Source organism: Macaca thibetana, chromosome 10 (genome assembly GCF_024542745.1).
Source record: "Macaca thibetana thibetana isolate TM-01 chromosome 10, ASM2454274v1, whole genome shotgun sequence".
Classification (NCBI taxonomy): domain Eukaryota; kingdom Metazoa; phylum Chordata; class Mammalia; order Primates; family Cercopithecidae; genus Macaca; species Macaca thibetana.
This window is the reverse complement of record NC_065587.1, coordinates 70,181,955-70,206,076: the sequence shown is the minus strand read 5'-3', so window position 1 is coordinate 70,206,076 and position 24,122 is coordinate 70,181,955. Positions and strand designations below refer to the sequence as shown.

Below are 24,122 nucleotides of genomic sequence, written 5' to 3'. Positions count from 1 at the left end.
GCACATGTGCCACATTGAATAGAACTTTGAATGAGAATATGATAACTTTTACACTTTCATTTGACAATAACAGATGAAGGACCTAAAACCCAGCAGGTGACAGGGAGGCTTCCAGACAGGCCTTTCTTAGTCATAGATGATACAACCATTTCTCCTAACAAGGTGGTTTTTCTAAAGCACAACTGTGGCAGGAAAGCAGTGAACCCTTCCCATAAAAAAAAATTATAGCCATATTTTTTGGTTAAAATTAATGATGAGTCAAGCACTCATTATGGTTTATATTATTTCTACCACATTTCTACAAGGTGCATGTTGGTGCATGTTATAACTTCCATTTACATACAATCAAAATAAGGCTCAGAGAAGTCAAGTGTCTTCTTGAAAGTCACACAGCTGAGAATAGTGAGAGAACAAATTAATTTGTGGATTATAAGGAGCAGATGCAGAGAATCCAAGAGAAAGCAATTGATCTCAGAGTGGCAGGGATAGTCCAAGTACATCATATAATCTGGGTCTCAGGAGGCCTGGGTTGCTGGGAGAAAGCCACTGGTGGGCAACTCACCATGCAGTAGGGATCCATTCAAAAACACCATTTGAGTTCCCGCTCTTCACCTGGCGCCATTAACATCAATAATAACCTACTGGGTTTCAGGCATGGTACAGTCATTATCTCCTTTAATCGCCACTAAAACACTGCAATGAAATACTATAACGCCCAGTTTAGAGACCAAAACTGAGCGTAGGTGGGTGCAATGACTTCCCCAACTCCTTAGTTGGGGTCAGGGCAATTATATTTCCTCTCTCCCCATTTCCCATCTGAACACAGTGGTGAATCCTGTAGGTCCTCTGTGCAGAACAAAAGGTATTAAAGTTGATGTGATGGCCTCAGGAACCTGTCCGCCATATTCTCCCCCAATCATAACCCTATCCTTTTTCCATAACCCACAACCCTCACTTCACCCCACAAAACAGATCCTTACTAAACTAAAACTACTGGCTCTCCTCGAAGAAGTCGGGAAATGATTTCTTCTACTGGATTCAAGCCCATGAAAGTGCCAAAGTCCAGATTAGACTGAATTTGGGCTACGTTTCGCCAGTTATATCAGTAAAAGTTTAGAATAGCTGGGCGCGGTGGCTCAGACCTGTAATCCCAGCATTTGCGAGGCCGAGGCGGGCGGATCACGAGGTCAGGAGATCGAGACCATCCTGTCTAACACAGTGAAACCCCATTTCTACTAAAAATACAAAAAATTAGCCGGGCGTGGTGGCGGGCGCCTGTAGTCCCAGCTACTCTGGAGGCTGAGGCAGGAGAATGGTGTGAACCTGGGAAGCGGAGCTTGAAGTGAGCAGAGATCGGGCCACTGCACTCCAGCCTGGGCGACAGAGCAAGACTCCGTCTAAAAAAAAAAAAAAAAAAAATTACAATAAAGAATCATTTCAAAAGCAGACCTGTTTCCTCTCCAACATCAAGAGGGTCCTTGTGATCCCTCCTGCTGCGCCCCTGCTGAATAGCACTTGGTTGAGGCTGGTGCAGAATGAAGCAACAAGCCAACTACATCCTAGGGTCTTAAGATGGAGAGTTTAGGGCACAGATCACAACCACAGAACTTCTTGACCCAAGACCCTCAGCTGGCAAATCACCAAGAAGACCTGAAGATGGGGAAGGCGGCCATGTGGAGAGAACACAGGCCTCAGTTGAGGAGGAAGCATTATTTTTGCTCAGCCTGTCTGATTCTCCTGAAAATGGAGCACGAGTAACTCTGTGCTTTGTAGCTGCCTGCTGTGCCTGATTTCTATGTTACAATCTAAAAGCAAGTTACTGTCCCAATCCATCATAGCCACTTCCTCTTGAATCGAGGGAGGCGGGGCTTGTCTTCTCTCCTCAGAGCAGAGCCTGACATCTCCCCACCACAGACGTTTGAACAGAGCAGGCTCCTGAGGTCTTCAGGATGCCTGTCACAGCCTCCTGGCCCCACCCTCCTGGTCCTTTCCTGCTGCTGACTCTACTGCTGGGACTCACAGGTAAGCATTGCCTTGGGCTAGAACCCTTTCTCTCTGCTGCCGTGGCAATGCCCTGCCCCTGGACCTTTGGGGATTCCAGACAACCACAAGTGCTGCCAAGGAAGGCCAAAGATGGGGCCTCAGAGCAGGAAATCAGGGAGTTGAGCACTTTCTCTGTGGATCAGCAACTGGCTACCAGGGGCAGCTGGCTACCAGAGTCACAGGATGATTGAATCACCACCACCACAATTACTTACATTTTGATCTATTTCATTTGACTAACACAGAAAAATCATTATTTATATCCTTACCAGTCTTGAGACTCTGGGGCCAAACAACCTACCCAAGGACAGAGCAAGCTCAGAGACAGCCTGAGAGGGCTGTGTGACTCCAGACCCAGCCTTCTGTATTCAACACCCAGAGGAAGTGAAGTCTGAAATGGTGCCTTCTTGAGTTGGGCAGAGGTGCAGTGTTTCCCAGGGATGTTCAGCCACTGTCCTCCCTAAGGGTGCTCCTTACATTGTCCTGTGCTCCCCCATGATCCTTCCTCCCCTGTGACTTGAGTCTTACCACCCATTTTTTGGTCACCTCTTCCTCTTTAAGAAGTTCTGCATTTGCTGCTTATTGGGGCCTATATTCCTTTCCTAGGGCTTCCATAGTAAAGAACCATAGACTGAGTGGCTGAAACTACACATTTACTTCCTTGCAGTTATGGAGGCCAAAGTCCAAGATCAAAGTGTCGGCAGGATTAGTTTCTACTGAGGTCTTTCTCCCTGGCTTGTAGAAGACATATCTCCTCCCTGTGTCTCAACCCATGATTTTCCCTCTGTGTGTGTGTCTGTGTCCTCATCTCCTCTTCTTATGAGACCGTCACTCATATTGGATTAAGGCCCACCCCAATGACTTCATTTAACTGAACTGCTTCTTAAAAACCTGTCTCCAAATACAGTCACATTCTGAGGTGCTAGGGTTGGAGCTTCAACACATGCATTTTAGGGGACACATTCTGCCCATAACAGATACCAACACACACACACACGTGTGCAGTGGTCCCCAATCTTTTTGGCACCTGGGACTGGTTTCATGGAGGATAATTTTTGCAAGGACCTAGATTGGGTGGGTGGGGTGGACGGTTTTAGGATGAGACTGTCCCACCTCAGATCATCAGGAATTAGTTAGATTCTGATAAGGAGCACACAACCTAGATCCTTCGCATGCACAGTTCACAATAAGGTTGACACTCCTATGAGAACCTAATGCTGCTGCTGATGTGACAGGAGGCAGAGCTCAGGCAATAATGCTCACATCACTGGTTGCTCACCTCCTCCTGTGCAGCCCAGTTCATAACAGGCCACGGACCTGTACCCAACCACAGCCTGGGGGTTAGAGATCCCTGCATGTGTACATAAAAGTGATTGTAAATGTGTACACACACACACATGAGATTTCATTTTTTATCAGTTTCTCCAACTTTAATTTCAATTAAAGCTTAAGAAAATGTTTTTTATTTTGATTTGAGAAAAGTATACTTCTCATGTACAACATATTATGACATGTGTACATTTCTGGATGACTAACTTCAGCTAATTAACATATGCATAATCTTACACACTGACAATTTTTTTTTGTATGGTGAGAACCGTCCTAAAATCCGCCCATCTCGGCCTCCCAAAGTGCTGGGATGCACTTTTTATGCAATTTTGAAGGATATAAATCATCTTATTAACTATAGACTCCATATTGTACAGTAGATATCTGGAGCTAATTTCTCCTATCTGAAAAAAAATTGTGTGTCCTTTGACTAATACTTACCCAACTGCACCCCTTGTCTAGCCCTGGTAACTACCATTCTACTCTAGTTCTTTGAGTTCAACTTTTTTAGATTCCATATATGAGAGAGATCATGTGGTGTTTGTCTTTCTGTGCCTGGCTTTTTTCACTTAGCATAATACCGTCCCGGTTCATTCATATTGTTGTAAATGACAGGATTTCCTTCTTTTGTACAACTGATTAGAATTCCACTGTGTATGTATGTAGACCACATTTTCTTTATCCATTTATCTGTTGATACACGCCTAGGTTGATTCCATATCTTGGCTATTGTAAATAATGCTGCAGTGGATATGGGAGTGCAGATATCTCTGTGACATGCGGATGTCATTTCCCTTGGATATACGCTCAGTAGTGAGATTGCTGGATCATATGATAATTCTATTTTTAAATTTTTGAGGACACTCCATACTGTTTTCACTAATGGATGGCCTAATTTTCATTCCCACCAACTGTGTGTAAGGGTTTCCTGTTCTCCACATACCCTCCAACACTAGTTATCATCTTTTTAATAATAATCATTCTAACAAGCATGAGATGATAGATCACTGTGGTTTTAATTTGCATTTATCTCAAGAATGGTGAGGTTGGATATTATTTGTATGTTGACTGGCCATTTTAATGTATTCTTTTGAGAAATGACTATTTGGCTCATATTTTACTTCGGTTGTTTTCTTATGATTGAGTTGTTTGACTTCCTTACATATTTTGCATATTAACTCTTCGTCACATGTATGGTTTGAAAATATCTTCTCCCATTTTGTAGGTTGTCTCTTTACTCTGTTGATTGTTTCCTTGGCTGTGTAGAAACTTTTTAGTTTGTTGTAGTGCCATTTATTTATTTCTGCTTTTGTTGCCTGTGTTTTGGGGGTCGTATCCAAAAATTCATTGCCCAGACCAACATCATGGAACTTTTCTTCTAGTACTTTTACAGTTTCAGATCTTACATTGAAGTCTTTAATACATTTTGAGTTGATTTTTGTATGTGGCATGAGACGGAGGTCTAATTTCATTTCTCTATACCTCGATATTCAGGTTTCCCAACACCCCTTTTTGAAGAGACTGACCTTTCCCCATTGTGTCTTCTTGACCTTTTTGTCAAAAGTCAATTGAGTGCAAATGTGTGAATTTATTGCTGGGCTCTCTGGTCTGATCCATTGGTCTATGTGTCTCTTTTGTGCCAATGCCCTGCTGTTTTGATTACTATGGCACTCTAGAAGATTTTGAAATCAAGCTGTGTGATGCCTCTAGCTTTGTTCTTTTTGTTAAAACTTGCCTTAGCTATTCATGGTTTTCTATGGCTAATATGAACTTAAGGATTGTTTGGTCCATTTCTGTGGAATTTCATTGAAATTTTACTGGTATTGAATTGAATCTGTGGATCTCTTTGGGTAGTATGAACATTTTACAATAGTAATTCTCCAATCCACAAACATGGGTATCTTTCTGTTATTTGTTTTCTATTTTTTTTAATCTGGGTTTTATAGTTATTCAGTGTGCAGGTATTTCAGTTCCTTGATTAAGTTTATTCCTAGCTATCTTACCCTTTTTGGTAGCAATTGTAAATAAAATTGTTTTACTGATTTCTTTTCCCAATAATTTGCTGTAAGTGTATGAAACTACTGATTTTTACTCATTGATTTCATATATTATATCTGTGGCCTATTTGTTTGTTGATTCTAAAAGTTTTTAGAGATTTTGGGGTTTTCTCTATGTAAGACAGTGCCATATGCAAACAGAGATAATTTATCTTCTTCCTTTTTGATTTGAATGACTTTTATTTACTTCTTTTGTGCAATTATTCTGGATAGAACTTCTGATACTATATGTTGAATAGAGATCTTGAGAGTGGACATCTCTGTCTTGTTCCTGATCTTAGAGTAAAAGCTGACAACTTTTCACCGTTGGGTATGATGTTTGCTATGGATATGTCCTGTATGGCCTTTATTGTGTTGAGGAACATTTATTTGATATCTAATTTCTTCAGAGTTTTTATCATTAAAAAATGTTAAATATTGTCAAATGCTTTCTTTGCCTGTGTTGTATGGTCATATGGTTTTTGTCCCTTGTTCTGTTGAAATAGTGTATCATATTTAGAGATTTATGAATGTTGTACCATCCTTGAATTCCTGGGATAAATCTAACTTGATCATGTGGAAACATAGAGCAGTAGTAGTAGTAGTAGTAGTAATAGTAGTAGTAGTAGTAGTAGTAAGACTTCCCTTACTGTAATCTTCAACTCATTTTTTGGTCTACAGGAAAGCACATTAAAGAGATGTTTGATTTTCTCTGTTGCCCAGTCATTCTCCTTCCTTTCTACCTCAGTCACCTTACCCCTGAAAATCCCCCAATCTGTTAAGCTAAGCAACAGGTAAGCAGACTTCTTAGTAAAATACACTTTCCCTCAAAACAGAACTTTTGCACATTCCTCTCTTGGAGTTCGCTCTTCCATTAATGGTAGGGGTGAAGAAGAAAGAAGGGGATAAAAGTAACAGAGAATCATGCCTATATTATCTATATCTATCGTTATATTCATATCCATGTCCATATCCATATCATCACCTAATGTCCATTGAAGCCTCCAAGCCTCAGGAAATCTACCAAGTAATAACTTTACAATTTTTGAATACCCACCATGAGCCAGATACTGTGGGAAATTGCTTACATTTCTGACCTCAGGTAACCATTATATCCAAGTTCCAAGTTCACCCTCCAACACAAATAAGGAAACAGAAGCACAAAGTGCTCCTAGGTTACTCATTGGTAACTGGTAGAGCTACGATTTGAACTCAGGCACTTTGACTCTAGAGATCACAGGTTTCACCATTGCTCTTCTCAAACACTTTTGGTCTTGATCTTATTCCATGAAATTTCTGCAGGTGCTGCTCATGAGGGCGAGAAGGTGATGTGGTGTGAAAAGGGTTTGTGGTTTTCTTCTCCTTGACTCTTCTGATTTCTGCATGTATACAACTCAATATTTTTTCACCAATTCACCCACATGGGAAACACATTTTCGGCAAATTTCATAAAAGCAATTCTCTTAAAATATAATATTTAGTCTCCTGGGAAAATGTTCCACTGAGCAATTCGCACATTATACACATATTTAACGAATACCTACTATGTGCCAGGACCTAACAAAGAACATTGTTGAATGAAAAAGAAAAAGTATGTGCCCTTTTGTTGCTTGTCTCCACTGGGGAGAATGACAGTAATCAATATACATGGTAAATAGGCAAATAAAATAGCATATTAGACAGCGATAAGTGAAAATAAAGTATGTGTATATGACTTTTATTATTTTATAGAAGTTTCATATATTCATTTTATGGATGGTTTTTGTCATAAAAAGATCTCCAAATTTGTCAAATGGTCTTCAGTATCAAATGAGTTAATCATGCGTTTCTTCTCTTTCTTCTATAAATATGATATATTACATTGTTGGTCATTTGTGCACATGGAAACATCCTTGTATTCCAGAAATAAATATCACTTGCTTGTATTGTATAATTCTTCTAATATGATGCTCAATTCAGTTTGCTAGTATTTGGTTGAGGATTGTTGCATCAACAAACCAAGTAGTAATAATGTCAACTGTCAACAGAAAAGGTGTGCAGCTGTACCTGGCAGTGATTTTAATTTTGTGTTGTAGTGGAAGTTTAAATTTCAATGGGTGTCATTTCAGATGAGCAGAGCCTGGCCTGTGGGACAATTTATGGTTAATGATTTGCAACAGGAGAATATTATCCTTAAATCTGGACTCCAAGTCAGGAGATTCTAGTAGGTAACCAGTCAGTTGTTTTAATGGAGTATAGCATAGGCCACAAAGAACATTATTTTTGCATCAAGGCCCTGAGGAAATATATAGCCATCATGAGTGGGCTAGCGACTCCAAGAGGCATGAAAGACATCGCCGAAGACTCCACAGAGAAGAGATATTTTTGTTTGTTAATTCATTTAAAGACACTAACAGGAGTACCCGTTGATTTTAATTTGTAAGTAAAATTTGTAAATATGTTGCCACGGGCATCCCAAAAAAAACTTATAGATGCTGGATTATGTGACATTAATATGCATATCACAAGAATCTTCTTTGAAGAGGTGTTACCAATGTTATATCTACTTGTGCTCCTGAAGAAAGGTGGATGTCATTATTGATACTGGAACAGAATCCTTGCTTCAGGATGGAGAGCCATGGCAGCACTCCAAAAGGCAACACAAAGCTGTACATAGCATAGTACAAGAAAGTCATCAGGGTAAAAAGCCTTCTCAAATTGTGGAGCCAATCAGAGTAGCAATTCTGTAAGTCATGAAGAGTCAAAGGCATTTCCTACGAACTTTCCACCTGAGTTTAGAATGATCCCATCCTTATTGCCATTACTATTGAAAATGTTAAAGTGACTCCTGCTGGTTGAATCTTGGAGGATCACTCTAGCATGGCCATGAAAAGTTCATATGAAGAGGCATATTCACAGTTTCTAGAGAAGGGCAGGCCATGAAGGAAGCCATGTGAGAGGAGCTCCCAAGGAGTAGGCTCAATCAAGCAGATGGGTAGGCAAGAGAGATGGGATTCCTGGGCAAGTGCCTTTCCTGGGAGTCAAGGTGAGGGACACAAGCAAAAACCATGATAGGTTTTACTGAGTGTTTCAATGTCACTAGGTCACAGTAGGGGAGGACAAAAAGAGGAATTGTGGCAGGGACCAGCTTTAAAATACTGGTTACCTGGTCACCTGGGCAGGGTGCTCGCAGCTTGTTTGTGGGATATTGAAGCATGATTCTTTAAAAATGTACACATAACTGGACATCTTTATTTCTTCATACAACTTTGAGTTACCATGCAGCATCCTTTCATTTCCACCTGAAGCACTCCCTTTAGTATTTCCTGTAGGTAAGGTTTAGTGGTCATGAACTCTGTTAGCTTTTGTTTACCTGAGAATATCTTATTTTGTCCCTTGTATTTGAAGGACATAGAATTTGCTGGGTATAGAATTCATGATTGATATATTTTTCCTCTTTTGACGTTTTGAACTTACCATCCCTCTATCTTCTGGACTTCAGTGTTTGCATAAGAGCTCAGCTGAAAATCTTATTGAGGGTCTCTTGTATGCAAGGAATCGCTTCTGTCCTGCTGCTTTAAGGATTCTCTCTTTGACTTTAGTTTTCAACAGGTGGGTTACAATGTGTCTTAGTGTGGGTCTCTGAGTTTATTTTTTAGTTCAACTTCTGTTTTTTCTGTGTCTTAAATTCATAGATTCCTGTATTTTATCAAGTTTGTGAAGATTTTTGTCCACTATGTCTTCAAGTAATCTTCTATTCCTTTCTCTCTTTCTCTTTTTTCTCCCTGGAACTCTAGTAAGGTGTATGTTGATACATTTGATAATGTCTCACAATTCCCTTAGATTCTGTGCTCTAGACTTTATTCCATTTTCCACCCATACCTCAGTCTCAATAATTTCAATTATTCCGTCCTCCAGTTTTCTGATTATTCTTCCACTTGCTTATACCCATTAGGGAACTCCTCTAGTGGACTTTTAGTTATTGTACTTTCAATTCCTAAGTTTGTTTCACTTCTTCATGTAATTTCTCTTTCCTTACATTCTCATTTTGTTAAGACATTTATATTCCTTTAGTTTTTCATGAATTATTTCCTTTACCTCTCAGCATTTTTAAGACAGTGATTTTTGGCCGGGCGCGGTGGCTCAAGCCTGTAATCCCAGCACTTTGGGAGGCCGAGACGGGCGGATCACGAGGTCAGGAGATCGAGACCATCCTGGCTAACACGGTGAAACCCCGTCTCTACTAAAAAAATACAAAAAACTAGCCGGGCGAGGTTGTAGTCCCAGCTACTCGGGAGGCTCAGGAGAATGGCGGGAACCCGGGAGGCGGAGCTTGCAGTGAGCTGAGATCCGGCCACAGCACTCCAGCCTGGGCGACAGAGCGAGACTCCGCCTCAAAAAAAAAAAAAAAGACAGTGATTTTAACATCTGGGTTTAGTATCAGGGTGGAGCTATACATCACAAGGGTGCTTATAAGAAGGAGGAAGGAGATTAATTCTTGGAGAAGGACATTGAAACATCCTTGTATTCCAGGATGTTTGCATGTGAAGTTGCAAGCAAGAGGTTAGAGTGGTGGGAAGATGTAACTGTGAGAAAGGAATATGAGAAAACTCTAGAATTTGGAAAGGCCTCCAGAAGACACACAGCTGTGCTGAAAGTTCTTTAAAAATTGTCGAAATGGAAGGTGTAAAACATGATGCCTTCATATACATATACATATACGTAGTGAAATGATTATTAAAGTTAAGCAAATGGACACATCCATCATCTCCCATAGTTATGCTGCATGTGTTTTATGTCAACAGCACCTAAAATGTACTTTTGAAGCAAAAATACTGAATTCAATACAACATTATTAACTAAAACCCATAGATTGCAAATTTATTCTCTGGACTTCTTTGTCAGACTTACTGCAATTTTGTATCTTTTGACTTCCCCATCACCTCCCCAAGTTCACCCGTAGTCACCACTGTTTCATTCTCTATCTTTATGTATTTGACTTTTATTATTTCTTCTTGATTGTACCCCAGTAACACTATTTTGGACTTCTAACCTCCAGAACTATAAAATGTAACATTTTTTTAAGACACTAAGTTTTAGTAATTTGTCACATCAGCATTAGGAAACTTAGGTAATGTGATTATGCTATGGGTGAAAAATTACCAGGGGCTTAAAACAATGTTGTATTTCCACTGGAAGCTACGTATTCAGTGTGTATTGGCAGTTCTGCATGCAACGGTCATTCACACATCCATGCAATGGAGCAGGCCCCATCAGAGCCCTGTGGGTCTCTGGAAGGGAGAAATTGATCCACAGAGGCTCTTGCAGTTGAATGCACAACCCACAAATTATACCCATCACTTCTGCTCAAAACTCAAGGGTCTAAAGAAGTCACAGGGCCCCACCCAATCCAGCGATACAAAAAGTGCCACACTCCATGTAGCCACACTTGGAGGCCATATTTGGCAAAACATGGCACTTTCAAGGAGGGCTCAATAGTTCTACTCAGGTCCTCAACCCAAAGCTCTACATTGAAATTGAACCTCTTGGCCAGGCACAGTGGCTCACGCCTATAATGTCAACAGTTTGGAAGGCCAAGGCAGATGGATTGCTTGAGCCCAAGAGTTAGAGACCAGTCTGGGCAACATGGTGAAACTGTGTCTCTACAAAAAATACAATAATTGGCCAGGTATGGTGGAACACACCTGTGGTCCCAGCTACTTGGGAGGCCAAGGTGAAAGGATCACTTGAGCCTGGGAGGTTGAGGCTACAGTGAGCTGTGATTGAGCCACTGCACCCCAGCCTGGGCAGCAGACATAGCAAGACCCTGTCTCAAAAAGAAAGGAAAGGAAAAGAAAAGAAAGCAAACAGAAAGAGGAAAAGAAAATAAGGAAAAGGAAAGTGAACCTCTCTGTGCCTCAGTGTCCTCGCTTGTATTACAGTCTTATGTTACAGGCCAGTTGTGCAGCTTAAATGAGATAATGCATGTAGTGGGCTGAGCTCAAGACCTGCTCCTAGTGTACACCCAGTCAATGAAAGTCATTGATAAACACTTGGGGAAACACACAGGATCACATAAGGATGAAAAAATGACTGCTTTGTGCTCCTTTCCAGGAAGGTTGTGTGAGGAGGAGCTGCAGGTGATTCAGCCTGAGAAGTCCATATCAGTTGCAGCTGGAGAGTCGGCCACTCTGCGCTGTGCTACAACGTCCCTGATCCCTGTGGGTCCCATCCAGTGGTTCAGAGGAGCTGGACCAGGCCGGGAATTAATCTACCATCTGAAAGAAGGCCACTTCCCCCGGGTAACACTGTTTCAGACCCCACAAAGAGAAACAACACGGACTTTTCCATCCGCATCAGTAACATCACCCCAGCAGATGCCGGCACCTACTACTGTGTGAAGTTCCGGAAAGGAAGCCCCGATGTGGAGTTGAAGTCTGGAGCAGGCAACTGAGCTGTCTGTGCGTGGTGAGTACAGTGCGGGCCTCCTTCGTCCCCTGGTGTGTGACAATAAGTCAATAATTACATTATCCATTCTTAGAGCAATAATCAGGTGTGGTGGTGGTGCTCATTTTCATGATCTGATGTCACCCCTTCTCCGGATCACATGAGTTGAGGCTTGGAGATGTCATGGTAGTCATTCGAGGCTCCATGGCTTATAAATGATGGAAAAGACAGCATCTCCAGTCTGTGGCTCTATAGCTCTTGTCTTTCCAAAGCTGACGCAGCCCTTTGATTTCACAGATGAGGGAACTGACAATTTGAGTTACTTGCCCAGGCACAGGTCTGGACTATGCCTTCTGCCTCCAGAGAAGGCTTCCCCTTGAGGGTGGCTGAGTCTCCTCTTTATGCAGCAGGCACTCACTGAGACCCCACTGTGCACCAGGCTCTGCCCTGGATGCTGTGCAAAGAGCAGTGAATGAAACAGCCCAAAGCACTTCCCCACCAAGCTTACATTCTCTTCCCTTCTAATGAGGAGAAATCCATCTAGGGCATGGAGAGGGTAAATCGTGTTTTTTTCTTTTTTTAATTTAATCTTCAGAAACACCCTATGGGGAAGATTCCTGGGAGGCACATTCACTGTTGAATCTGATGGTGGGAGGAGATGCCAATAAGTTTGGCATTTGCTGTGGGTCCATTTGGGAAACCCTTGTGTGATTCGGGGACTGAGTCACACAGTCACCATGGGCTTCTGAGCAGAGCTGCATCATCTCAGAATGTCCCTCACCTCAGGAAAGAGTTCCCACACGTGGGTGACTTAGGGTTCCCCATATAAGGCAGCAACAATGCTTATTTGGGGTTTCCTGCCAGAGGCTCAAGAGCCTCGTCCTAACACCTGAATTCTGGAATGTCAGCACAGGAGGGATCTTTAGACCATCCAGCCCAACCCCCTTTACAGATGGGAGACTGAAGCCAAGACATGACAGGGGCCTTGTCCATGGTCACAGGGCCAGTTAGTGACAGAATTGGAGCCAGAGTCCATGTCTGAATCGAGGCAGTCTCCTTCCTTCCCCAGTATTAGACCTGTCTCCATAGAAGAGCTGGGTGCATCATAGGTGCTCAATAAAAGCTCCTCAAACAGAACCACAGGTCAGAGAGCCAGCATTTCTCTTTTCATCAGTTTCCCACAGGTTCACAATGCACCTCACATGTAGACACTAAAGCTCTTGGTGATTGGAAAACTTCTCCCAAACGTACACCCTATCACTCCATAGCGAGATTCCATATGAGGACATAGAGAGCTGTTCCAGTTTCTTTATAGCTGAAATATACTCTAATCTATGGAAATATCAAATTTTATTTTACAGTCTTCTGTTGATGGATATGTAAGTTATTCCCACCTTAGCCACTAAAACAATCATGCAGTGGATGACCTTGTACATGTGTCACCCTACTCAGGCGGGAGACACCCACTGGAAGTGGCATTCCTACATCAGAGGATAGTGTGTTTTCATATTTGAGAATATTGCCCAATTTCCCTCCTAGATGACATAGCAATCAGAGATTACAGGCATAGGCCACCACGCCTGGCTAATTTTGTATTTTGTAGAGACAGGGTTTCTCCATGTTGTTCAAGCTGGTCTCGAACTCCCAACCTCAGGTGATCCGCCCACCTCAGCCTCCAAAGTGCTGGGATTACAGGCATCAGCCACCATGTTCACCCTACTTCAAATATTTTTAAGACAGTGGTTTTAACATCTGGCTCTGGTATCAGGGTGGACACAATATATAAGAAATGTCCTTACAAGAAAGAGGAAGGAGATTAATTATTGCAGAAGGACTTGTGAGGATGCAAGCAAGAGGTTAGAGTGATGGGAAGATGTAACTGTGAGAAAGGAATGTGGGCAGCCTCTGGAATTTGGAAAGGCAAAAAACAGGACCTCCAGAAGACACATAGCTTTACTAACAGCTTTTTAAAAAACGTGTATATGTAAAGCATAAAACATGATGCTTTCATGTACATGTATGTACATGAAAATGTGCTTTGCCCAGTAATGTCTGAAATCAGCTCCTCGTATCCCTTCAACTTAGACACGGAAGGTGACTTTATCCTGATTGTGCAGATAATATTGGTAAAGACACTGAAGTTTCCAGGTGGTGCCTCCCCAGCCCAGGCAGTCACAGCCAGTGGTGGCTCAGGTGGTGCCTCCCCAACCCAGGCAATCACAGCCAGTGGTGGCTCAGGTGTGACTCAGATCTGCTAACTCCTAGTAAAGTGCTCAGTCCTCTTTGCCATGCTCTCAGCCTAAATGATGAGTTAGATGAGAAAGGAGGGAGGTGGGGAAGGGGGCCAGAGAGCAGTGGCTGTGCCAGAGTTTCCTTGTAACCAGTGCTATGCGGGAGGAGCCATTTGCTACCTCCTTTAAAGATGAGGACACTGAGGATCAGAGCGGAGAACTGACTTGGGACCAGGTCAGTGAGGCAAGGCTGGAACCCTCAGTCTGACTCACAGCCCTTGTCTCTGCAACACTCAGCTGTGGTTTTTCAAGTGTAGAGAAATGCTCCAACCTTCTCTTTCTAAACTCTTGCATTGTTCAGTTCTACAGCACAAAGTATTAAAAACAAACCAATAACCCTGTAGGGATAGGAGGGGTTGGCTTTACACTCCCATCAGAAAGGTCCTGCATGTGTCCCATCATAGGCCAAGCTGGTCCTAAAGCACAGGTCTCAGCACACATGAAGCATTTAGGACTCTCCCCTCATGTTATGCTGTTTCTCCTTCACTCAGCAGCATCCATTGAACAGAGTAGAGCCTCCTGAAGCCCAGCAGAGCATATACCTGCCCGCTCATGGCGCTGAGGACTAAGGACGAGGAGATGAGGCATTTCCTAGAGAGTGTTTGGGGACCATGTGAGCAAGAGTTTAGATTCTCCCCTCTGGCTGTCAGGAACCCACTTTCTTTTGTTTATGGCTGCAGGGTAAGCAGGCCTGGGCACCCAGAAAGGAGGCTTCTCCCTAACATTGCATGACGTCTAGAATCTCAAGGGGACAATTGAGGTGGCTGTCAGTGTTGGGGCTCAAGAACCTAAAACACTTGCTCTGTTAATGGACATAACTGCTTGGTGGGACACAGGAAATGCCCACTGGGACACATGGAGGATGAGGAGACAGTGCCTTCATTTTGTTCAGCCTCAGTTTCCTCATCTGTAGAATGGAGACAATCAAGGACTCCTTTAGGAAAGTGGAAAGTGTTTAAGGTTCTCTCTGTAAATCACCTAGCACACTGTAGGCACCCCCAAAGTGAGGTGTTATTTCAAGATCATGTAATCTTGAGCCAGTCTTGCCTTCCCTTGAGTCCTTGGGTTCCCCATCGGTGCGATGCTGATTATCATGGCCCCGTTCCGGTTCTGTGAGGATTGCAGAGGATGTGCACAGAGCCCCAATGGTGGTGGTGTTCAGGTTATCACTGAGCTTCTGCAGAACGATGGTTAGGAGAGCACGGGCAGTATCCCAGCTGCCTGGGCCTCTTCCCGGCTCTGACTCTTCCTGGCTCTGCCACCTGGGACAAGGCACTTTGCCACCATAGGCCTCGATGTCCTCACCCTTTGATGGTAACGCTGACCTCACAGACTAGGCAGGGTCTGAAGGAGTAAAATCGTGTTAAATGCTTAGGGCATCAACGAGCACACAATAAATGCTCAATAAATGTGTGCTGTGTTAGGGTGAAGCTGTGTGACCTCAGACAGGTCAGGGCATCACTAGGCCCCAAGTATAAATGGGGTTTGGGTTGGGGTCCAGTGGCTTTCAACCTTGGCTGCTCATTACAATCACTGGGAAAACTATCAAAAAAAGAGTTAACAAAGCTGGACCCAGGATCCTCCTAAAAATGCCAGTTTAATTGGTCTAACGTGGGCCTGGCATCTAAAGTTCTGAATGGCTCCAGAAGATTCTCACACACAGCCCCCTAGCAAAAGCGGTGCCCCAGGCTTTGGGGCTTTGAGAACAGCTTTTTGGGCCGTGGGTGCTTCAAAACAGACATGCTGGGAACATTCAGGGAGGCCCCAGAAGCCTGGACAGGACCCCTCCCATGCTACTGGCCTCAGGGCCCAAGATAGGAGACTGGGACAAAGCCTCGCTCAGACGCAGCCTCCGTGCTGGGGAACCTTCTGTCTTGAAAACGTTTGTATCTAAGCAGGTGCTGGAGACCCAGCAAATCCTCACTCCTCGGCCCCAGAAGCCTCCCTCCCTCAGCACTCCCAGATGTCACTGAGGTATCTTTTCCCTCCTTCTTCCAAAATGCTTCCAGCTTCACCTGTGATCTTACTTGAAAGCCAGTTCACTAAACATGGTGGTTGCTGCTCCTTTTATCATTTGGGTTTTTCTGGCAGCTGCAGTGAGTAGGGTTTGAGCCTTTCGTTGGTGTTTCTGCTCCTCTTTGTTCTGTTGCCTAAAGAATAGCTATGCAGCTCCAGTAGCAGTAATCACCAAACCTCATGATTACAGTCACAGGGGTTATTTATTAAGCACCTACTACATGCCAGGTTATGCACTTGCATTTACCCTCACTCATCTTCCCAGGATGGGGTTTCTATCTACTTCTAGGCCTTGGCCACCAAGAATCCTCTCAGAGTCTCGCCCTACACAAGGGCTCACATGAGGACCCCCTCTAAGAAATGGAGGGAGGATTAAAGTGCTGAGAGGTACAGAGAGAGCAGCCAGCGTCAGGCGGCCAAGAAGCCCTCAATAAATGGGAACTGAAGACAGCCTCTCAGCCCTCTAGGGACACCCATTTGCTGGTGTCTCAAAGACTTGACATCTTCAAGTGACACCCTCCTTACTGTGCTCTCAAAATATTTCATGCATATTAGGGAGCAAGATAATATTGGCAAAGGCAAACATGTGTAATATGTGCTTTCTAAGATGATGGCAGAAGGTTCAAGGTAACAATTAGCAATTTGCAGACACCCTTAAAACTCATCTACAGGGAGAAACCGCCTCATTGATCTGATTCTCCAGTGTGTTTGCTTTCAGGGCCCAGAATAGGTTTCTGCCTGTTGGTGTGGCCTGGGTCTTTGTCCCTTGTAATTAATTAACAATGAAAAAATTAACCCCCTTTGGCTTTCTTAGAACTCAGCGATTCTCGTTTTTGACCCAAACCTGACCTAACTGAAGATCCAGATGCCGAAAACAAATTTCCTATTTTCAAATGTAGGACTTGAAGCAGGTTAGAGCTACTAACAACAACAACAACAATGATTGTTAGGAAGGCCAAAGGAAAGAGCATTTATTGGAAAAATAAAGAGGTGCAATTTGGGTACAGTGAGTCAGCAAAACCCTGAATAGTGTCCGGTATGGAAACGCAGGAAAGATTTTTTTATAGGTGCCTTTCAAAAATATTGTTTTCGGGAACAGTTCATTAGCTGGTCAAAAATCCTAAACTGCAAACCTGTTCTCATTGGCTATTTAATTAAATTACTCCAGGTGAGAGAGATCAAAATCCCACGGACGCTGGCTTCAGTTAGTTGTTATCCAGGTCTACGGCAACATACTGTGGCTTGACCTTTAGCAGGTGTCATTCCAATGCTCTTACAAACTGTGGGTTCTACGTTAAAGCTTTATCCTTAATTAATGCCTTTTATTTGACAGAATGAAATATTTGTGAAAAGAATAAAAATATGGAATGATTCATATTTGTATAATACCTAAAAGAGAGACCTCTGTGTATCTGTAAAGTCTGGTTTAAAGATAGATCTGTGTTTAATTTTGAGAAGCATCTTCTGTGTTTGATCCAGAGCAGAACTGCTTCCATCACCCCATTTAATCCTGGCGACATTCCAGGAAGTAGAAATGCCGTCCTCCTATTTTGCAGATGAGGAACTGGGTTTGTCAGGCCACCCCTCTCCTGGCTAAGCAGCCTGGCTGCAGCTCTCATGGTGGTGCCACTTTGCCACTGTTCCTGACATTGGCTTCTATAAACGCCCTCTCTGAGGTTGGTGAGCTCTCCGGGGGAGGCTGGCTAGGACTAATTATTAACAAGGAGGGAGACCAGTCAGTAATTTTGTTCCTATGCCAAGATTGGTGGAAGTCACCCTGTGTGGAGAGGACTTTGAACTCAGGCCTGGACTTCCCTCTGGGACCTGCCCCTACTCACTGTCTGACCATGGGCTGGTTCTCACCTCTCAGAGCTGTTGTGGCCTGAGCTGTAAAATGAGAAAAGGAGACTGCCTTCCCGACATTATTAGAAAGATTAAAAACGAACGTCTCAGAAGGTTCTTAACGTGTCACACGCTTATCGTTAGTGATGGTCATCTCAGTCATGTCTCCTGTTTATCGATGCTCTTTTTGCAGCCAAACCCTCTGCCCCTGTGGTATCAGGCCCCGCAGTGAGGGCCACAGCTGAGCACACAGTGAGCTTCACCTGCGAGTCCCACGGCTTCTCTCCCAGAGACATCACCCTGAAATGGTTCAAAAATGGGAACGAGCTCTCAGACTTCCAGACCAGCGTGGACCCCGCAGGAAAGAGCGTGTCCTACAGCATCCGCAGCACAGCCAGGGTGGTGCTGACCCGCAGAGACGTTCACTCTCAAGTCATCTGCGAGGTGGCCCACGTCACCTTGCAGGGGGACCCTCTTCGTGGGACTGCCAACTTGTCTGAGGCCATCCGAGGTAGAGGAACCTCACACCCAGCCTAAGCCCACACCTGGCTGCCAAGCCCACTCCCCTCTCCACAGACTACTGCTCTAGATCTTGAATGGCCTGGAATCTAATCCCTGACGATGCTGCCCACCTGCCATGCACCTAGGTGTGCCGTCACTTACTTTCATTTTAATGGCAGCTGTGAGGGAGCCAGCAACCATGTGCCAAGCTCTGTGCTAGAGAGTTTCATTTATTTCACCAAGAGCAACTACAATTAGTGAGCACCTACGAGGAGCCAAATCCCTATGTGCTTGGTGATTTCACTGATTTTGCTACAGTTCTTACATTCCAACTGTATGCCAGGGGTGGTGCTTGTAGATATCACTCATTCTTAGCCTAGTAGGAGCTACCAGTCCGTCAGCACCTACTGTGTGCCAGGCACTGTGCTTAGTAATTTCACTCATATGCAAAGAGCACCCTCAATGTCTGAGCACATGCTGCCTGCCTAGCACAGTCCTGGTGACGCCCTCACTGTGGTGGTGGGAGCTACATTATGGAACCCTCCCTGTGATCTGTCTGTGCCACAAGGTCACAGCTTCTGCCCTGTGCTGTTTCAGTTCCACCCTTCTTGGAGGTTACTCAACAGTCCATGAGGGCAGAGAACCAGGCGAACATCACCTGCCAGGTGAGCAACTTCTACCCCCAGAGACTCCTGCTGACCTGGTTGGAGAATGGAAATGTGTCTCAGACAGAAACAGCTTCGACTCTCACAGAGAACAAGGATGGTACCTACAACTGGACGAGCTGGCTCCTGGTGAACATCTGTGCCCACAGGGACGATGTGGTGCTCACCTGCCAGGTGAAGCATGATGGGCAGCCAGCGGTCAGCAAAAGCCATACCCTGGAGATCTCAGCGCACCAGAAGGAGCAGGACTCAAACGTCACCCATGGTGTGGTTACATCCCATTTTTAAATTTTGTCTTTTTCTTTAATGTTAAAAGTAGTATTCATGCTTGTCATAAAATAAGCTAGAAGTCTATAAATATAAAGTAAAATTTTAATGTCAGCTCCATGACCCCAAATCCTACACTCCATGGGTCACTACTACTTAGAAGGTTCAAGGTGACAATTGGCAACTTGCAGACACCCTTAAAACTCATCTACAAGAGAAACTGTGCATCAAGAGTTTGATGCACACCTTGATCAATCTTTTGGCGTAATATACATTAAAGGAAAAAGGAGAGAGGGACGCGATGCATTTGTTTATGAAGTCCTGTGTCTCGCCTTCTTCTGCATGTCTCATCAGTGCCCCACCTTCCCCTTTACACTTTCTAACCTCTACCTTGTCTCTGTTCTATTCTAAACTTTTCCATCTGCATCTGTGACCTCACCCAGCAGTCTCCGGCATCTGCTGTATAAATTTCAGAAAGACAAGTGAAGCTGAAACCTGGAGCAGGCCCCCAGGTGACCTGGTCACAGCACAGGCCTCTTCTGTGTTCCGATGGTGATATTTGACCAACAATAATCCCAGTCACTCTGCGCATGGACCATGTGCAAATTCCTGTTCATCTCTGATCTCCTTTCCTGCTTCAAACACCCAGTGACTTTGGAGTTTTACCAAAGGGGAAACCAGGACTCAGGAAGTGATGAGGGATGATGTTGAAGACTTCTGGCCATTACATCAGGTTATTGGTCCAAACTAATGATGGTAAATCTGGTCCCTGAGGACAGGCTCACTACCAGGCTATATTGGGAATTTGTGCTAATTAGAGAAACTCTCCCCTTCTGCTGGGCTTTGTCCCAAGGATTGAATTTGGCCAGTGTTTACCCTTTCTATAACCAAAAAATGTCTTGTTTCCCTCTCATATAATACCAGGAGGGGGACCCTCTCCTCTAGTCGAATGACAATCTTTGAGTGCTTTGACCCAAATGTCTCCTCCCACATCTCAGGGTCCCACAGCTTCCCCAACAGGGCCCTATCCCAGCATAGAAGCCATTGAAGCTGAGATTCATCTTCCTTTGTGATTCTGCTACTCTTCCAATGATGGCCGGGGCCCAACCTTCTATTCTTTCTGCCCTGAGGCACCAGAAAATAAGAATAAGGACTCAGGTTCCTTCCAAAACAGTATGATGTTTGCATCATCTCCTGGTCAGTGCTAAGTCACTGATTTGTTCATGTCCCTGCCTGCTGGAAGAGTAAAGACAGGACATAGAGGAGAAAAAATGTCCCCCATCATCAGAGATGTGTGGAAGGTGCATAGTGACATCCGCTGAAAACTTGCTCACACATGCACCTGCAGTTGCACCTTGAGTGATCATGTGATCAAGGACATTTTTCACAAAACCAATGTCATTGTCCACTGACATTTTAAACATTCAAATAACTAAATTTCATTAAATTATTAAAATAATTTCCTCATATCATCTAAAATGGAGTATACATTCAAATTTTACCAAAACTTTTCAGCTCCATTAACCTGTGTATCAAATTTGGTTTTAATTTATCTTAAATGCTTATGTTTTCCTATGAAAGATCTGGGCCTCAGGAATATTTTTGGGTATTTTAAAATCATAGATTCAATTTCCTTAATAGTTTTGGGTTATTCACACTTTTCATTTCCTATTGAGTGAGTCCTGCTAAGTTGTGCTTTGCATAATTTTTGGTCCATTTTATCTAAGTTGTCACATTTATGTGTGTAGAGTTGTTCACAATATCCTCTTATAACTCAATGGTATCTGCAGGGTCTGCAATGGTATCCCACGTTTCATCCTAATACTGAAAATGTGCCCACGTTTCATCCTAATACTGAAAATGTGCCATTTCTCTTTTCTTTTTTTTCAGTCATGCTAGAGGTTTTTCCCATTTTATTGGTGTTTTCGAAAGATTGACTCTATTTCAGTGGGTTTTTGTATTGTTTTTGTGTTTTCAGTTTCATTATCTGTTCTGCTCTCTCTTTTTTTCTTTTTTTTATTAATTCCTATCACTCCTGCTTGCTTTAGGTTTACTTTGCCCTACTTTTTGTAGTTTCTTAAAGTGGGAGCTTATGTTTATTAACTTGAGACTTCCTCTTTTCTGTGTCCTTCCTTCATCACTTTCCATGGCTGGGGGCTGGTATTTGGGGGTTGGCTCCCTGGTGTCTGGCTGCTGGGCTGTTCCTCAGTCCTCAGGTTCTTAACCTTGCTCTTCCACCTTGGAAGTTCTCCTATGCCTGCTCCTCATGATATTTCTTGGGTTCATAGTTGTACTTGTCAAGGTAGCACAGGATGAGATGATTCTGTACCATCTGGACAAGGTTGAGTTTTTCCTTAGACTTCCAACCACCCACTGGTGCTCAGACCAGGGCTGCCATTTTTGGGTGCTTTCAGTGTGTCTGACATAGCATCCTGGCTCATATAGTGAGTCTGGAAATGCATTTTAGGTTGTCTAGGCTGGCAGGCAAACTGCCTGATGCCTTCTGTGATGTGCTGCATCAGTGGCGTGGGAGCCTAGTGAGAGACTGTACACTAGGGTTGGATGAGTGTTCCCTTTTGACTCACAGTCATTTTGCAGTTTGGCCTTCTCTCTTCAAGTAATATTTACAGGCTGGATTTTTTGTAGAATTTACTTTTCCTTTTTTGTTTCTTCTTTTGGCTTGGGGAGGATATTTATAGAGACAAGTAGCTATGCTACTGCAATTGTCCCCAGCAACTCCAAAGTTAACTGACAATCTTTGAGTGCTTTGACCCAAATGTCTCCTCCCACATCTCAGGGTCCCACAACTTCCCCATCAGGGCCCTACCCCAGAATAGCAGCCATTGAAACTGAGATTCATCCTCCACTGTGATTCTGCTACTCTTCTATGATGCCCAGGACCCGATCCTCTATTCCTTCTGCCCTGTGGCTCCAAAAAATAAGAATCTACAGTGCTGCCAAGTAGTCCTCTGGCTTCAGCACTGAACCTTAACTGATGATGAATCACTCTTAGTATCTCATTGTCTTTCTTCCAAGGATTCATGCCCAGCAACAGCTGACACCTTAGTTCTTATAAGGACCATTTCCCAATCTGTTTTCAAAAGGCTGAGGGCAAGGAATTTCCTTCCTGGGGTTACACCATCCTAGTTTACTGCCAGTGAAAGTGTTATCAATTGCAACACAAAAGCAAGTTAGGGCTTGTCCAGCCCCACTTACCACCAGCCCTGGGATCCTCCTTGCCAGATGATGAGTAATCAGATTCCAAACTTATATTTTAGAGTCTGCTTTCCAACCACTTCCCAAGGTCAGTTTCTGTGGGAGGCCAACTGGGGATGGATAAAGGAATGCAGGAAGCATCCTAGAGTGCTGTCGGGGTCAACATGCCTCAGGGAATGAGGAGGCAGGAGTGTAGGAGGAGGGAGGTGCTGAGCCACAGTGCAGGCAGGACAAACACGGAGCTGCTCCTGCAGAGAGGCCAAAGGCTGGAGGGTCCTGTAGAGTTGTTTTACATTGAGGGGAGGGGATAGCCCTTCATATTCCCAATACAGTCTATCTCTCATATGGGCTCCCCCCTAGAAGGAGTAAATTTGGGCAATGCAGCTCTCCTCAAGGGAGAGAAAGCCCCAGAGAACCACCCAGCTGAGAACTGCCGGCCTGCAACACCCCAGCGGCCACAGATGCTGAGGTCTCCCTTCCTTCCTTAAGGACCCACCAGCACCATTTAATTTATAAAAAAGAGAAAAAAATCATACCTTTGTTACTTTTAACAGCCAAAAACCCCTTATTTAAAAAATGCAGAGTCCAAACATGTGCTTCCTTAGATCTGACTCTCTGTGTCCAACAGAGAAATTTCATATGACATCTGCACTAGGGTTGAGGTGGGATAGATGATGTCTGAGGCCCTCCCAAGCATGAGGCCCTTTCCCTGACTCACCAGGGTCTTTTCCAGCCAACAGGTTTCATTAGTTCTTGTCCCTGGAGGGCTCCCTGAGATCATGAGAATATGGGGTCATCCAAATACTCCTGGGGCTAAGAAGGGCAGCATGCAACTCTCTCACTCTGAATCCATCCTCACACCACCTGCCCACCCTTTCCTAATCATTCTTATGACCCTGGGGTGTTGGACTTGTCTTGGACTCAGGAGTCACCCTGGGGGACATAATGATGGGCTCCCCTAGATTTGGATCCCACTAATCTCCGGGCACTCCCTAAACTCTCTGGCCTCAGTTTCCCATCAGAATGGAATAATAATCCCTGCCCCACAGGCTTGTGAGGATCAAGTGAGGAATCCAGTTGCCGTATGTATGAACACCTGAGTACACACTCTCTCCACCTTTTCCCTCCAGGAGGATAAGCTGACAGCCTGGGACAGGGTGAGTGAGAATGAGGAGCCACTTTCCCTGGCCTTTGCTTTCGGCTGGAGTCAGGGAAGCCAGAGCAGGATGCAAGTTCAAAAGCCTCAGAGCACTGATGGGCCCAGGTAGCCTCAGATGGGGTAAGTGGAGGCCCTTGAGATGAGCTCCCAGGTGGCTCCTCTCATGGCTCCTCCTCTTCCCTGATTTCCAGGCCTGGCACTGGCTCCTACTGCTCCACTCCTCGTAGCTCTCCTCCTGGGCCCCAAGGTGCTACTGGTGGTTGGTGTCTCTGCTGTCTACATTTGCTGGAAACAGAAGGCCTGACTGTAAGTGTGGGAGAGGGAGGACTGA

General features: G+C 44.1%; 2 protein-coding genes across 2 annotated transcripts in view; both read left to right on the top strand.

The window, feature by feature from the left end:
- NSFL1C (NSFL1 cofactor) overlaps positions 1-24,122 on the top strand; it is a 401,445-nt gene that overhangs the window by 244,690 nt on the left and 132,633 nt on the right. The gene's annotated exons all lie outside the window — the stretch shown is intronic.
- LOC126929107 (signal-regulatory protein beta-1-like) lies at positions 1,891-24,095 on the top strand. The gene is given in 7 exon segments (XM_050745205.1): positions 1,891-2,022; positions 11,502-11,690; positions 11,693-11,835; positions 11,837-11,855; positions 18,177-18,494; positions 19,082-19,414; positions 23,983-24,095. Coding segments are annotated over 7 exon segments (1,188 nt in total). The 5' UTR covers positions 1,891-1,949.